Consider the following 17,376-nt stretch of genomic DNA (forward strand, 5'->3'; position numbering starts at 1 on the left):
GGGCCTATTGAGGGTGATAGTGGCAAACCTGATGATATGAAAAATGGTGAGTGGAAGAGGCTTAATGGAAAAGTCGTTGGCGTTATCCGTCAATGGATTGATGACAGTGTATTTCATCATGTTGCTACTGAAACTTCGGCACATGAGTTATGGAAAAAATTAAAAGGTCTTTATGATAAAAAATCAGCCACAAATAAAGTTTTTATGTTTCGTAAGTTGGTTAATTTAAAATATAAAGATGGCAGCCTCATTCCGAAACATTTGAATGAAATAAAGAGTATTGTTAACCAACTTGCTTCTGTGAAAATTATTTTTGATAATGAGTTGCAAGCTTTGATGCTACTTAGTTCTTTACCCAAAAGTTGGGATACTTTAGTTATGATGGTTAGTAATTTGACGCCCGATAGAATTTTCATAATAAGCCAAGTCACTAGTAGCTTGTTGAATGAAGAAACTAGAAGAAAATCAGCGGGTTCCTCTCATTCGGAAACATTTGTGATGAGATGCCGAAGCAAAACAAGGGAGAGGGGTAAGACTCCTTATGGTCGTGATCAAAGCTGTGACAAATCAAGAGATGGTTCTTTTTTAAAGAAAGACATTGAGTGCTATTATTACTATGAGAAAGAGCACATGAAGCGGGAATGCTGAAAACTCAAGAACAATGAGAAAAGACGTGAAAAAATGTGGATAAGAAGCAAGAAGAAACAACGGCGGTTACTACCAATGGTGATCTCATGGTCGTTTGTGAAAATGATTATATCAATTTTGTGGGCCAAGAGAGCAATTGGGTGATTGATTCCGGTGCTTCTTTTCATGTGACTTCTCGAGTTGATTTCTTCACTACCTACACCAAAGGAGATTATGATTCTGTTCGAAGTGGTAACGAAGGTTGGTCCAAGAATATTGGCATGGGTGATGTTCGCTTGGAAACAAATTTGGGCTGCAAGTTGTTACTTAAAGATGTAAGGCATGTTCCCGACATTCGCCTCAATTTGATCTCTATTGGGAAACTAGATGATGAAGGCTACAATAACAAATTTGGTGATGGAATATGGAAGCTCACAAAGGGTTCTTTGGTGGTGGCTAAGTTCAAGAAGACTCATACACTTTATTTGATACAAGAAAAAATTTGTCAAGGTGTTGTCAATGCACTTGAAGATGATGCTTCTACCGAATTATGGCACAAACGGCTTGGCCATATGAGTGAAAATGGGCTACAAGTTTTGTTCAAGAAAGAGCTTCTACCCAGTTTGAAAGGTACACATCTTAAAACTTATGTTCATTGTTTGGCGGGTAAACAACATAGAGTTTTTTTTCTTAAAAATGTTGTTTCTAGAAAATAAAATATTTTGGAGTTGATTCATTCGAATGTTTATGGTCCTTTGAAAGTTAGAACACATAGTGGTGCACTTTAGTTTGCTACGTTCATTGATGATTATTCAAGGAAAATTTGGGCTTTTATACTAAAAATTAAAGATCAAGTTCTAGATGTATTTAAACTTTTTTAGGTCATGGTTGAAAGAGAAACCGGGCAGAAATTGAAGTACATCCGATCAGACAATGATGTTGAATACATTGTACGATTTGATGAGTATTGTCGCAACCAAGGTATTTTGCACCAAAAGACAGTTAAGAAGACTCTTCAACAAAATGGCGTTGCCAAGAGGATAAACCGCACCATTGTGGAAAGAACAAGGTGTTTGCTTTCACATGCTAAATTGCCAAAATCCTTGTTGTGAAAGGCTTTGGGCAAAAGAAAGGTATTGACTTTGATTAGATTTTCTAGTCGGTTGTGAAGATGTTTTCTATTCGGGTTGTACTTGGCATTGCCACAGGTATGAACCTTGAAGTTGAGTAACTTGATGTGAAGACCGCATTTCTTCATAGTGACCTTGAAGAAGAAATTTACATGGAGCAACAAGAAGGTTTTGTAGAGAAAAGGAAAGAGAAATTTGTTTGCAAATTGAAGAAAAGTTTGTATGACCTCAAGCAAGCCTCGTGACAATAGTACAAAAAATTTGACTCTTTCATGATGAATAATGGTTTTTCTAAAACCACTTCAGACCATTGTGTGTTTGTGAAAAAATTTCCAGATATCAAATTTATTATTCTTTTACTTTATGTTGATGACATGTTAATTGTGGATCAAGATCCTACCATGATTAACAGGTTGAAATTGGAGTTCAGCAAGTCTTTTGCTATGAAAGATTTGGGATCGGCAAAACAAATACTTGGTATGAAAATTGTTCGTGATCGCAAAGAGGGATTGATTTGGCTATCTCAAGAAAGCTACATTAAGAAAGTTCTTGAGAGGTTCAACATGGATAAAAGCAAATCCGGTTGGTTGTCCACTTGCGGGTCACTTCAAGCTTAGTTTGAATCAATGTCCTACAAGTGAGAAAGACAAGAAAGAGATATTGAAAATTCCTTATGCTTCAGCGGTTGGTTCTTTGATGTACGCCATAGTTTGTACAAGGCCGGATATTTCTCACTCTGTTGGTGTGGTAAGTCGTTTTCTCTCAAATCTGGGTAAAGAATATTGGGCAGCGGTAAAATGGATTCTAAGATATCTTCGAGAGACTTCAAAGATGTGTTTGTGTTTTGGGGATGGTAAGCCGATGCTTGATGGGTTCACGAATTCTAACACGGTCAGTGATGTTGATTCTAGGAAAACTACTTCAGGGTATTTGATGACATTTGCAGAGGGAGTTGTGGCATGGCAATCTAAATTACAAAAATGTGTTGCTCTCTCAACTACCGAAACTGAATTTATTGCTATTACGGAAGTTTGCAAAGAAGAGTTATTGTTGAAGAAATTTTTGCAAGAGTTGAGCTTGAAGCAAGAAAGGTGTTTGCTTTACTGTGATAGTCAAAGTGCTATTCATATGAGTAAAAATTTAATTTTTCATTCGAGATCGAAACACATTGATATAAGATATCATTGGATTCGTGATGTGTTAGATTGAAATTGTTGAAACTCGAAAAGGTTCACATAGATGATAATATTTCGGATATGTTGACTAAGATTTTGTCAAGAGATAAATATTTAAAGTGTCAAACTTTGGCGGGTATGGTTGATGTCTCCACCTAAGTTAGTGTAATGACCCCATTACGTATAATGATTAGTACTTGATTAATTAAGAGGATTTGAAATTTAATTGCCGAGCATTATAGTTAATTTGGGATTTACGAAAATTATGGAGATTGACTCATACATGATTCTATTGAGGATTTATTTTGGGATTAGAAATAGAATGCCCAAATGGCTCAAGAGAGTATAATTAGTGAATTAAGCTATTTTAATTTCGAATATCGGACCGTGTGGAAGTTTAATTAACTATTCGATTCAGATTTATAAATTGAGATTCAATAAAATTGGGTCCGAATTGGGGTTAATTAAGTTAATTAGATTATAAGGATTGAGAATTGTGATTATTGCGAATTAAAGTTATTTATAGAACGTCCAATTTGAATATGTAATTTACTGTTGGAAATTTGAGTTTGATAAGAAATTGAAGGCCTAATGATTTGGGAAATCAAAATTGATAATGATAATAAATTTAATTTAATATTTGGAGCCTTTTGAGAGTCTGACTAAAAATCCGATTCGAATTGATAAATTTAAATAAAATTAATTGTGCCTTAATAGAAGTCAAATTAGACTAATTAAATTATGGGAATTGTGATTTGTTATGATTAATTATTTGCGTGTTAAATAAGATTTATAAAGACTACGTGTTATTTAATTAATCTAATCTTAATCATAAATCAAGTTAAGAAGGATCTAGAATTGTGAGTGTGAGTGTGAGTGGGTGTGCAGAGAAACCAGATATGTGTATATTGTTGTTGCGCTGGCAGCATTGGATCTGTGCACGTGTGTAGTGTGGCTGCCTCAAAAGAAGTTGTGTGTGTAATACATGTGCTAGGAAGTTAGACTCAAACATATAGAAAAGAGAAAAGAGAGAACCAAAGAGAGAGAGAGAGCTTCATTGTTTTTTGCATGCAACGTAATTAATCTGCTGGTGCAAAACCGTGAGAAAGAGAGAGACAACCATGGGTGAGAAAGAGAGAACCGTGAATGAGGGAGAGTTCAACTCCTTAAATCTTTGCTGGAAATTTGAAGGAAAACCAAGGGAAAAGTGAAGAAAAGGAAGGAGAAACTCAAGTTTGACTTGGATTTGTCAAAATTATGCAGGATTAAATGTCTATGAAGACTCTAGGTAAGGATTTGTCTCTCAAAACTTGAAGATCCTATGGTATAGAGTTGGATTTATGGGCCATTACATGTATTTTGCTTGAGCATGTTAAGAAGAAGGTGATTCCTTACATACATACAAGAATATGTTGGATTTTGAAATTATATGTTACATGCATTCTAGGATTGAGTTATGTTGAAGTTCAATCTTATAATTTGAAAGCTATGGAAAGGAATTTAGACTAGATTGATACATACATCATGAATTTTGAAGGAGTTAAAAATAAAGCTTTGTAGATATTATGAATTGTTAAGATTTGGGTTTGCATGTAAAAATCAAGTTTATGGAAAATAAATTAGAAGGTAATTATTAAGAAATTGGTGTTGAGATTAAATATTTGAGTTTGATTTTCTTCATCCTTCACATATTTGAAGTTTTCCATTACATGCACGGTAAGTTTTCAAGATTTTAGAATTGAATTCATATTTTAAAGTTTATGAGTTTGAGATTAAATTATGATATAAATTAAGGAGTCAAATTATAAATTGAGCTTGATGATGTAAAATTGGTTGGATTTGGTAAGTGTTTTATACATGCATTTTGGATTTTGAGGAACTTAAGGTAAACAATTTCATGTTTTGAAGAGAAGAAGGAAGAAATTTTATAAGAAAAATCAAGTTTATAGAAAATTAAACATTGAGTTAATTTTGAATGTAGAAAAAATTAATTAGTTTTAATCTTAATGTCATACATGCAAATATTTTCCTAAGGGTCATATAACTTCAATTTCATGTACATTAAAAGGAATTAGTAAAATGGTGTAGAAATTGAAGTAGATTCAAAATTTTAGAAGTTAATTTGAAAATAACCCTTTTGGGTTTGAATTTATTTGTCTTGTATGAAATTGAGTTCAATCACACATGCATCATGCAATTTTAAGAATTGGAAAGCCTAATTTGTATCTTAGAATTGTGGGTTGATATTAATAAGATGAATTAAAATTAAATTTGGGCAATTAGAACATGATTTTGGTTGAATGTTTTCTAATTGGAAGTGTTTACTAAATCATACAATGATTTTCCATTTTATTGTACTAAAAATACATGTTTTGAGGTTTTCAATATCAAATATGAGCTTCAATTACAATTTTGGAAATTTCAGAATTTGTGTTGTCCGCTCGAGCAAGGAAAGTCTTGCTCGAGTGTGAAAATCGAGCTCTCAGTAGTTTTTCAAATTTTGCAGTCCGCTCGAGCGACCAAAGTGGCGCTCGAGGGAAGGCCCATTTTCAGCATATTTTGAAAAATTGCATGTAGTTCACATTTTTATTCTCATCTTTTTCCAAGGCATTCTAGACATGATTTATGACTCAATAAAGATTAATAAGCTACCAATCAACATAGATTAGTTAGTTGAATGATGAATCATTGATCTAGTGGTAGTTGTTTAAGAAGCCAAGTAAAAGATTAGTCTATTGGGAAAAGACGGGCTTAGTAATGAAAGAATATGTGAAAGAAGAACCCGGTTTATTTGAATGAGAAAGATTAAGCGTAGTAGAACTTTGGACTATTTAGACGGAAAAAGACTAGGAAAGTCAAGTTTGATCAATGGAGTAATATTGTATCTCAATGTGTATATGTTATGTGCTTGTGTAGGTCACGCGCCATTGTCTGCCTGATTTATCTGATATGTCCAGTTTGTCTGATTTGCTTCTGCAGCCATCTGTGAGTAATAACTCTGTAAAGTTTTGTTTACCTTTAATTATTTTCCAATGACATGAGATGATAAGTTCTGAAATGCTATGTTTTGAATGAATGAATGATTGTCCAATTTTCCTTGGAATGTAAACGTGGTACCCTTAGCCGAGGCCCTCGCCTAGGGGACACAATATTGAGGCACATGGTCATGAGGCCCTAGCCTGGGGGTTAATACCGTGGCACAGGCCCTCGCTGGAGGGAAACAATACTGTGGCACAGGCCCTCGCTCGGGGGAAACAATACCGTGGCACGGATATGTTACCCGGTACTGGAGGTTCCATTATGGGACTTACTATGCTTGACTAAAATGATATGTTGTGCTAAGGGGAATGTACCACACATGATTTGAATATGGATATGACTGTGATTCTTTTCTAATACGAATATGATTATGTTTCCGACCTGATAAGGGACTGATTTCTAATTTCTGATTTTTGTATTCAATATGGTCATCATTCATTAAACCCCTTTACTCTGTTATTATTAGTTGGGCTTTAGCTCACTGTATTATTTATGTATGCAGGTGATCAGGCGCGTGACCAGGCTTAGAGGCTTCTGCCTAGAACCAGTTTTGTCAGCCAACCTATGTGCCTCCCGTGGAGGTTCCGGATATGTCAAGTGTTTATTGCTATGTGATCTAAAGTTTAAGTTTTATTTTCGTGTTTAGTTGAACAAGTCTTGTATATTTTGTAAATAGGGTTAAGTTCCTTTTTGTCTAATCTGTGTTTATATGACGACTTAAAGTTAATGTGTATATGTGTACATAAAAAGTTTAAAATTTTTCTGTCTTACATAAGTCTGCACAGCTCAATGGACGTTGTATATTGTTATTTGCTTCCGCTAACGCCTAATATTATGTTAATCTGTCTCAAAGGCCTTCGGTAATCCTAGGATTACTGGCCGGTTACCATGCTAAACCCATAGGGGCGGGTTTGGGTCGTGACAGTTAGTAGGGGGAGAATTGTTGAGTATACCTCCTTATTAGAATATGTGACAGTTTGGTTTGGTATTGGTTATAATATATTTTTTATATATTATACTTAACTTTTGGAGGCTCAATGGGTATTTAATAATATGTTTGGTAACAATTAAGATTCCAATAAAAGCCCTAGAATCAACAATATATATATATATATATATTGTTTTTAGTTCTTCTTTTTTAGCAGCAATAGCGAATTGTTCTTCCATGGGATAGTGCTTGGGTATGATTTGTTGGTGAGATTAGTGCTTGTCAATTCGGTGGGTTGGTTCTCAAAGTTCAACTTGCCGTGAATTCAATTCAGTGAAGCTATTTTTTATTCAGATTTGTGGTCTTCTTCAACTCTGTTTCGAAGATAATTTTGTTCATTTATTTGGTGAGATCTTTCCTCTTGTGGGATAGTGCTTGAGTATGATTTGTTGGTGAGATTAGTGCTTGTCAATTCGGTGGGTTGGTTCTCAAAGTTCAACTTGCTGTGGATTTAATTCGGTGGAATTTAATTTGGTGAAGCTATTTTTTATTTGAATTTGTGGTCTTCTTCAACTCTGTTTCAACGACAATTTTGTTCATCTATTTTGCAAGGTTTTTCCTCTTATTTATTTGTGATTATTTGAAATTTACCTAGGGTAGTTTGTGAGACCATTCGTGTCTCGTTTGGAAACTTTTTGGTTGATAGTGGAATCGGATTTCGATCTCGTAAACGTACCTTACATTGAGGGAACCACGTAAAAATTCTTCTGTTGCTGTTGATTTAATTTTTTCATATTAATTTTTATTTTCATTGATTGATTTACTTGTGAAAAATTATCGATTTTCCCAAACACGTCTTTCATTTTGTAAAAACAACAAAGTCACCTCTATTTAATGAGAATTTTTATATAATTTTTTATATTTAATCTCAATTAACTAATACCATTATACTACACAAATATTTTATATTTTTAATTTAATACTATCACACTTCTTTTTATTTAGGTCTCATTTGGAAACAAATTTTTTTAGTAATTTTTGATTTTTTCACTAAAATATGATATAAAAAAATTAATATGTTTAGAATGAATTTTTAACTTTTTACGAAAAAAATGTACAAAAATTATAGAAAAAAAAAAGAATATTTGACTTTTTAATATAAATTATTAATTTTTAAATTTTTTTAATAATTTTTTAATTTTACAATTAAAAAAATTATTTACCAAACGAGACCTTAATCCCACTGTATAATAATTTGTAGAAAAAAAAAACAAACCGCCCTTTGGCTCCGTTTGGTGGAGTTTTCAAAATCTAGTTCCACACTCACTTTTGAGTGTGGTGTTTGTTTAGGGTTTTCAAATCATAATTTTGGGTTTGGTTATGGTATGCAACTTACACCTTACACCTTATACCTTACACTTACACCTTACACTTACACCTTTTGTAAAAAATTAAACCTTACACTTACACCTTTTTTGAGGTTGCACACCATGTGCAACCTACTTACACCTTACACCTTACACTTACAACTTACACTTACACCTTTATACTTATACTTACACCTTACACTTACACTTTTTGTGTAAGTGGCACATGGTGTGCACTTGCACACTTAAGAAAACTCCCATAATTTTACACTCATTTCTCAAAACTCAATTCAAAACATAATCATTACTTTTCAAAACTCATAATCAAACGCATAATTCAAAACACTTTTCAAAACTCCATTCAAATCAATATTTTAAAAATATTTTAATTTTGTTAAGATTTTAAATGTTTTAATATTTAAATATGTTACGATTTTTTTAATTTTTTGAATATTTTTAAATATTTTAATTTTTAAATATTGCGATTTTAATTTTTTAAATTTTAAAATATTTTATAAAAATAAATTCAAACTCTATTTTATAAAAATATTTTTAAATATTTTAATTTTTTTTGTTATGTATTTGGTTACGATTTGAGTGTAGAGTTGTGAAAGTAGTATGGAGTTTCGAGTTATGTGTTTGGTTATGAGTTTTAAAAACAATTTTTTAATTGAGTTTTGTTTTATATGTTTGGTTACGATTTGAGTGTAGAGTTGTTTTCAAATTTAAAATATTAAAATTTTAAATTATTTTAATTTTTTGAATATTTAAATTATTTAAATTTTTACGCTTTAAAATTTTTGAATATTTATTTTAATTTTTTACTTATTAAATTTTTTAGATTATTTAAATTATTTAAATATTTATGATTAAAATTTTTTGAATATTTATTTTGAAAAAAAATTATTTCCTTTGTAGTATTTTCAATTAAAAAATTGATTAATGTTATTTTTCATTAATAATAAATTTTTTTAATTGAATTTTAAAAAGAATTTGGTTATGAGTGTTGATCAAAATTTTCAATAATGTGAAAGTAATGTGTTTTGTTATGAGTTATAACAATTTGAATTAAGTTTTGAAAGTTCTTTTCAAAACTCATAACCAAACAAATTTTCTTACTTCACATGTCAAATCAAACTTTCAAAACTTAATTCTACACTCAATTCAGAACTTAATTCCACACTCAATTCAACACTTTATTCAAAAATCATAACCAAATAAATTTTCTACACTCAAATTATAATTCTAAAACATATAAACTCAAAATACAACTCATATTTTTAAATCATAGTTACAAATCATATTTTTAAATCATAGTTACAAAGCTCTACCCTCTTTTGTTGAGAGTGTTTGTGTGCTGGCGCTTTCAGGCTTTTGAGGATATGATATGATCGATTTTGCCTAATTACAATGTCCTTGACAAAACCACTGACAAATTCTTACTCCCCTCTCTCTTTCTCTCACCTCTCTCCGTCCTTTTTTACACGAGATCTACAAGACAGCATCCACCTGAACCGTCACCTTTGTGAAAGCGAAAAAAAAAGGGGGAGAGAGAGAGATTGCAGGCAGAAAATTATTGGAAAAATTGTAAATACATATCAACAAAATTTAAATCATCATAAAAATATAATTTTCTCTATTACTCTACCAAAATATTATTTTTTCAAAATTATTATTTTTGTTACTTAATGAATATTTTTTTTACAATTTGACTTTGATGTTGAAAGTCTGACTTGCAATAATGTGTGCTATGATTTAAATGAAGAGTAAATTACATTCATTTTTACTGAGATTTGAAAAAAAAAAAAGATTAATTTTATAAGTTTGATATAATTATATTAATTTTACTTTTAGTAAATTTAAAATGATCAAAATAAATATAAATTGTGGGTAAATATTAAAATAAACAAAATTAAATGTATATTTTTGCATATTAAAGATGACAATATCATTTTTTTATATATATACGATTCACGAATTATTGATCAAAGAGAGTTAAAGTATTATGTGAATTAAAACATTAAAAGAGAATAGTGTAATTATACCCAAAACAAAAATGAAATTAATTGTTTTTTTTTTCAAATTTTATGAGAGATGTAAGTGTAATTTACCTTTAATTGAATTAATTATAATTTTTATTTGAATTATTCGTCAAACTGTTTGTCATAATTTGTAGCATATGTAATAAAAAAAATAGTTTAAAACTTCTTTTGGCATAATTTATAAATTTTTTTGAATTAAATTTAATCTTTGGTAATAAACTTTTAATCGAAAAAAATTTAATTTTTAAGGTTTGTTAAAGTTCTCAAAAAAAAAAAAAGAAGGTAAACTTTATTTTACGCCTATGATGTGCGGTTCACCCCTTAACATTTAGAAATAACCCCATAACTTTCACGTGGTTTGTGGACTGAAATGCACCATTAAACACTGTTAAACATTCCGTCCAACTTAATAACAAGTATGAAACACATGACAAACATAAAGGGGTTATATACTCATTTTCAAATTTCAAGAGGATAAATTACACATGAAATAAAGCACATGGAGATTAAAGTGTACTTTGTCTTTCAAATAAATAATGAAAATACAAGGATATTTTAGTCTTTTTTATTAAATTGTTAACAGTCCTAACGGTGCACTTCAGTCCATAAACCACAATGCGATTATTTCCAAATGTTATAGGGGTAAACCGCACATGACCCAAACTATAGGGAGGTAAAGTAAAGTTTGTCCAAAAAAAAAAAAAAAGTGCTTACAGAGTCCAATAATATATTGTACATACCCTCCTCATTTTGTGGTGTTGATACCATAAAGTGTTGTAATTAAATCACTTTTAATCATAATAATTAAGATCCTGTTTATTTAGCCTGTGTTTGGCAAGTGGATTTGTATGCTTTTTTGGCTATTTTAGCCACAAAAAATAAAATAGGCTATTTTAGCCATAACAAACAAAACATCACATCCAACCCATAATCATTACATTCTTCTCTCACAAAAAAACTCAAAAAAGCTAAAAAGCCAAAAAGCCCTTTCCAAACTAAACTTTTAAGCCCAGACTAAAATAGCCAAAAAAATCAAAAAGTCAAAAAGTCAACCCACTTCCCACAAAGACTTAGGGGATATAAGCTGTAAATATGGGAATGATATATATGAGGTGGATGTCACATATTTTGTAATCTCTTTATATACATTTGGTTAAGTCAGATATCATCTCCCTCAAAAGAAGGGTTGTGGAATATCACTCTCTCATGGTATTTTATATCTCTCATAGCCCAATATAGATTTAGTTTTCATTTAACTATCAAAAATAATAATTCTCTTCTTATACCATGTTATATCATATATTAATCAAATATATTAGTAAAATTAATCTGAAAGTATATATAATAAATCTCATATCTTAAAAATATTATATCTCATACTATATTTCTAAGTAAAGGGATTACAATACATTATAACCAAATACCAGGCATAAGTTGTATTTGATCATAACTAAAATAATAATCATAATTTGTCCTAGCTAAGTCATAATAGCAATACCGCATGATGAATAATCAAAGACCTTGTCAAATATAAGTAAAGTAACATCATAATTAAGTTGTAGCCAACACTAGAATTAGGGGTTGTTTGGGGTGTCTTAAATAAGTGTACTTTTTATCTTTTTGAATTAAAAAATTGAGGAAGAAAATATAGATGTTTGGGTTAATTTTTTGACTTTTTATGAAAAATGTGTAATAAAAAACTGTAAAAATTGATTTGTAAGAGAAAATTAGAATTGAGAGTTGTATAGCCGTAATTGTTGACTTTTGATGAATAGTGTTAACTTTTTAACTTTTTGAGTAACTTTTTGATTTTTTAGCTTATTCTGAACTTGTCAAACTTGACCTTAGTCATGATTGACAACATAACGGATAGACATGAGGGAAAATTATTTTTTGTTAGAGTGTGTATTATAAGATTTTCCTTGTTACATTATATACGTGTAAAGTTTACTAAAGAATCAATTTAGACTAAGTACAATTAATTAAGGGATTTATCAATAAATCTCATATACAAAGTTTAAAACCTATCTAATCTCAAAATGAAACAATTGTACTAATTAGTCTTATATATTTTTAATTGTTATCCAAAAATCCTTCTTTTTTTTTTTTTAATTCACAAAAGCTATTACATCTCACTACCGTACCGTCGGACTTCCGTCAGACAATCACGGGAGACTCACCAGAATGTTTAACATCGCCGAGAATTCGTCAGAGTATCGCCGTAAGTTTTACCAGAGTGTTATGAACGCCAATAGAAGTTGCTGAAATGTCCAGAACGTTCGCTGGACATTAAAATCGTTGGAAACTAACTGGAATGTTCATAATATTGTTAAAAAAAATGGAGAAATTAGAGCGAAAAAACATAGCAAAATGTGCTAAATATTGATAAACTAAAAGGATAAAAATGTAATGACAAAAAATAGCAACACTGGGAAAAACATATATTATTTTTCAATTTTTGTAAGATTTAAACAAATAATCTCTAATATTGATTAAACTGAAAAGCATGCTTTGAAACTGTAAAATGTTACAGTTTCAAAGCAAAAATTTATTAAGCATTTATCCTTATTAAGCAAACTGAAAAATATGTTATGAGATTGTAAAATTTAACGGTTCTAAAGAATGTTATGAAACTGCAAAATTTTATAGTTTTAAACCATGATTCATTCCAGTACAAAAAAAAAAAAAAATTGAAACTGTAAAATTTTATAGTTTTCGCCACTTGTAATTAAAACTCGGAAACAACTTGTTCAAAACTTGAAATTTTTTTCCATTAAAACAAAAAAAGAGAAGTGTATAGTAGAGAAAATATAGAAAAATTAAGAGATCGAATGAGAGAGACAAATATAGAGAGATGATTGTACTCCCACAATTATTTTTTGTTTTGATTTAGCCGGATCTGATGTAGATTTACTCAGATCTGATGTAGATCTACATTAGATTTAAGTAGATCTACTCATCTTCTTCGTTTATCTGAAACATATCTTCTTTACTGTCGGTGATGGGGAAGTAAGGAGTTGACGGTTGGTGGCTGCCGGTGAATCCTAATTGATAGTACTTATTGGTCGCCAGCAACTACATATTAGAAAGAGAAAGAAGAAGCAAGATGTGGTTGTCCGTCGACGATTGCCAGAAATTAAAAAAAGCAAAAGAGGTAGGAAAGAAGAAAAATATTATAGAACTTTTGAGTATAAATAAAAAATTATGAGACTAAATAGATTACACATATTTCAAAAAAGACTTCTTGATAATTTATCCATTAATTAATTAATTAAATTTTTTTAAAAATTGACAATAAATTAAAAAAACAAAATAGACTAAAGTAACTTATATACTGTCCTTAGCAAATCCTAAGGTTTGAAAAAACAAAAGTATGATTATTTCAAGATAAAATATATTAAAATTTAGAATTATGCTTGGGACCCCCTTTTGGGGGTCACCCCCTCACCCCCCCTTTGCCACGTGGTGGGTGGTGATTGGAGGAGCAGGAAAAAAAAGAAAAAGAAAAAGAAAATGTAACCAATGAGAGAGAGAGGGGGTCAAAGGGGGTGGGGGAAAAGGGGGGATGAATCATTGTTGTAAAATTTAACAAACTATCGCTTTTTCAGCTTGGAATATACCAATGGTTGTTTTATTCTTAGATTACCATGATTTGTGAACTAAGGCCTCGTTTGAGAACATGCTAATTTAATAATTTTTTGACTATTTGATTAAAATATGAGTTAAAAAAAATTAATATGTTTGGGATGATTTTTTAATTTTTTACGAAAAGATATGTAAAAAGTAGAAAGAAAAGAAAATCTTTAGGTATGTTTGGTTTGTGTTTGAGAGATGTGTTTTAGAGATAAAAAGTACGAAAAATTGTTTGGTTTGGTTTTTTTCAAAAGATGTTTTGGAAAATTATTTTGAGAGAGAGTTTTGGAAAAAGTGATTGATTTGATGTTTGTGAGAGAGAGATTTGTTTGGAAAACTTGTTTGGTTTACAAGTTTTGAGAAATTTTTTTGGGAAAATTTGTTTGGTTTGATTACTTTTAAAAACTTATTTGTAGAGAAAATTTCCCAAAAATTTTTCAGAAATACAAACCAAACGAACCCTTTGACTTTTTTATATGAATTGTTGACTTTTTGATTAATTTAATAACTTTTTGACTTTTTTATTAAAAAGTTCGGTGGCCAAACAAAGCCTAAGGTCCTCTCAATTCCATGATTGTAATGGAATATGTTCATTATATTATTTAAAGTAAAATAATTATAAAAATTTATTAATATTTTAAATTAAAAAAAAATCATTATAAATCTTAAATAGTATAATAAAAATCTTCTATTACGGGAGGATAATAATAAACTGATCAAAATACTTCTAGCATTCCTATCATAAAATACGTTCTCCAACTATAGTCAAATCCTCTTCTTCTTCCTCTTCATCAGATTTCTTTGTATAATAAACCTTTTCTCACATGGGTTGCTCTAATTTCTTCTTTCCAATCCTAATCATAATCATAATCCTCACAGAACAATCATCACTGGTTGAATCATCATCATCATCCAATAAGAACAACAAGAAACCCACTGGACCAGTAATCAATGTCACCAAGAATCTCTCCTTCCCTGATTTCAGCTCCAACAACAACCCCAGACTCCATCAAGACATGAAGCTTCTAGGCAGTGCCATTTTCTCTACTCAAGAAAACGGTTGCATCCAAATCCCACCCGATTCGCCGCCGCACACGGCTGTCGATCTCCGGCACCTCGCCGGCCGAGCCCTCCACTCCTCCCCAATCCGCCTCTTCGACCCTCTCTCCCAAACCCCATCTTCTTTCCAAACAACCTTTTCATTCCAATTCACCACCACCACCACCAACCCCACCTCGGTTAATAATATTAGTGGCAGTGGCCTCACCTTCATCATCGTCCCCGACGAGTTCACCGTGGGTCGCCCTGGTCCGTGGCTCGGCATGCTCAACGATGTATGTGATGATGGTTACAAAGCAATTGGGATCGAATTCGATACTCGCCAAAACCCAGAATTTGGTGACCCAAATGACAACCATGTGGGTATCAATTTAGCTAGCATTGTTTCATCCATAACAATCGATGCTTCAGAGGTCGGTGTTAATCTCAAGGACGGTTCGATCCACCGTGCTTGGGTTCACTACGATGGCCAAAACAAGTACATGGACATCTTTCTCGGCCGAGAAAATTATAGTTTGCCTGAGAAACCAGTGTTCTCTGGTCCTCTCGATCTCTCACCTTTTCTCAAAGAGTATATGTTTGTTGGGTTCTCTGCTTCCACTGGAAATGTCACCCAAATCCACAACATATTGTCTTGGAATTTCACCTCGATTAGCCGAGCTGTTCTTCGTGTTCCTTCGACCGAAACTTGCGAGAGCAAGATCATACTCGAACAAGAAAAGATCGCTCATCACAGAAAAACCCCCAGTAGCTTTCTGATTTTCTTAGCTGTGGTTTTTCTCGTTCTCGTTGTTTTGCTGAATCTATACTTGAGTGGAAAGCGAAAGGAGGACAACCCAAAAGACACTCTTGTGTTTCCTGAGAAAAAACACCGACCCAGGCCGCCAAACAAGCCTCGGCGATTCACAATCGCCGAGATTCAATCGGCGACTAGGTGTTTCAGTGAGTTAGAAGAACTAGGTAGAGACTCGAGAGGGGTTACATACAAAGGAACAATCTCAAATGGATGTCAAGTAGTAGTGAAGCGATTCTCGACTCAGTTTTTGAGTTCACAAGGACTCGATCGAAAGCGAATTTCCAAGGAAATCAATTTAATAAGCAAAATTCGACATCCCAATTTGGTTCCAGTGAGAGGTTGGTGCTTCGAGAATCGCCAAACCATGGTGGTTTACGATTACCTTCAAAATGGAAGCCTCGACAAGTGGCTGTTCGGAGTGGGTGTTTTGCCCTGGACTCGGCGATTCAAGGTGGTCCGAGACGTCGCCGAGTCACTGAGTTACCTTCACTCGAGACAACTCGCTCACAAAAACTTGAAAACCACTAGTGTCTTTCTTGATGTGAGCTTTAGAGCTGTTCTAGGTGATTTCGGGTTCGTTCTTGACTCGGCCGAGTCAAGGCGGTTTGAATCGGTGGTGAGTCAGAAAGCCGACGTGTTTGATTTTGGGATACTTGCGTTGGAGGTGGTGGGTGGGCGGAGGAGGATAATGGGGCCCGACCCAGGTGAAATGGACTTGTTGGACTTAGCTTGGGCTAAGCATGAGAGTGATGAGAAGGCCAATGTGGTGGATCGGAGGATGGGTTCAGTAGTGAATACGGAGCAGACGGTTCGGGTTTTGGAAATCGGGTTGTTGTGCACTTTGAATGAGAATAAAGGGCGGCCGACGATGGATGAGGTGATGGAGTTTCTGAGTTTGGAGAGACCGGTTCCTGAGTTGCCACCGAGTCGACCCGTTGCTTTGTTCCCGTACAGTAGTACCACCGGTCTATGCACTGGGTATTCTTGTGGTTCGTTCAAGTAAAGCCATGTGTATTATTTGTCATTTTCGATGGAGTAGCTATAAGTCGCTCTCAATTTTTATGCGCACCTTGATCAAATTTAATGTGTACAAAGAAGAATAATGAGAGATATTTGAAAAATAAAATAAATAAAATTACATGATCATGTTTGTATGTTATATTTAATTTATTATAGAATTGTGTTATTATAATATTGGTAATACATATGAGTTGTGAAATTTCATCAATCAGTTCAATTATAATAAATGAGATGACAAACTCATATGGTATTAAAACAATAATCATTGTAAGCATTATATGAGTGAAAGAGTAGCTCATCTCAAGACTTCATTGTTTTCCTATTTTTAAAGACTATTTTCTGGATTTCGTGAGACTCACAATGGTAATCTCAACCATTTATCTCGTAGACCTTAGGGAGAAGAATATATATATATATATATATAAAATTAGTTTAATCGGATATCGGTAGGTATTTTAACTTATTGTATTTTCTTTTATTTTATAAATTGAATTGGTTTACTTTAAAATCACATTTACCATTCATTTCATAAAACAAAACACGATTAGTTAATTTGTCTA

General features: G+C 32.1%; 1 protein-coding gene and 1 long non-coding RNA gene across 2 annotated transcripts; both read left to right on the plus strand.

Moving 5' to 3' along the window:
* The first annotated feature begins 3,914 nt into the window (after positions 1-3,914).
* On the plus strand, positions 3,915-6,761 carry LOC114282571 (uncharacterized). The gene is made up of 3 exons (XR_003636285.2): positions 3,915-4,220; positions 5,849-5,917; positions 6,474-6,761. It is a non-coding gene; the product is annotated as an uncharacterized LOC114282571 (long non-coding RNA).
* A 7,873-nt stretch (positions 6,762-14,634) lies between these two features.
* Positions 14,635-16,955, plus strand: LOC114282582 (L-type lectin-domain containing receptor kinase VIII.2). Its single transcript, XM_028225287.2, has one exon. The coding sequence runs from the start codon at positions 14,766-14,768 to the stop codon at positions 16,797-16,799; it is 2,034 nt and encodes a 677-aa protein (XP_028081088.2). The 5' UTR covers positions 14,635-14,765; the 3' UTR covers positions 16,800-16,955.
* The last annotated feature ends 421 nt before the right edge of the window (positions 16,956-17,376 follow it).

The sequence above is a fragment of the Camellia sinensis genome, chromosome 1 (genome assembly GCF_055761805.1).
Source record: "Camellia sinensis isolate YWXY chromosome 1, ASM5576180v1, whole genome shotgun sequence".
NCBI classification, from domain to species: domain Eukaryota; kingdom Viridiplantae; phylum Streptophyta; class Magnoliopsida; order Ericales; family Theaceae; genus Camellia; species Camellia sinensis.

What these genes read in the sequence shown, in the direction of transcription:
- LOC114282582 (XM_028225287.2), top strand. Translation starts at nt 14,766, where the DNA reads ATGGGTTGCTCTAATTTCTTCTTTCCAATCCTAATCATAATCATAATC.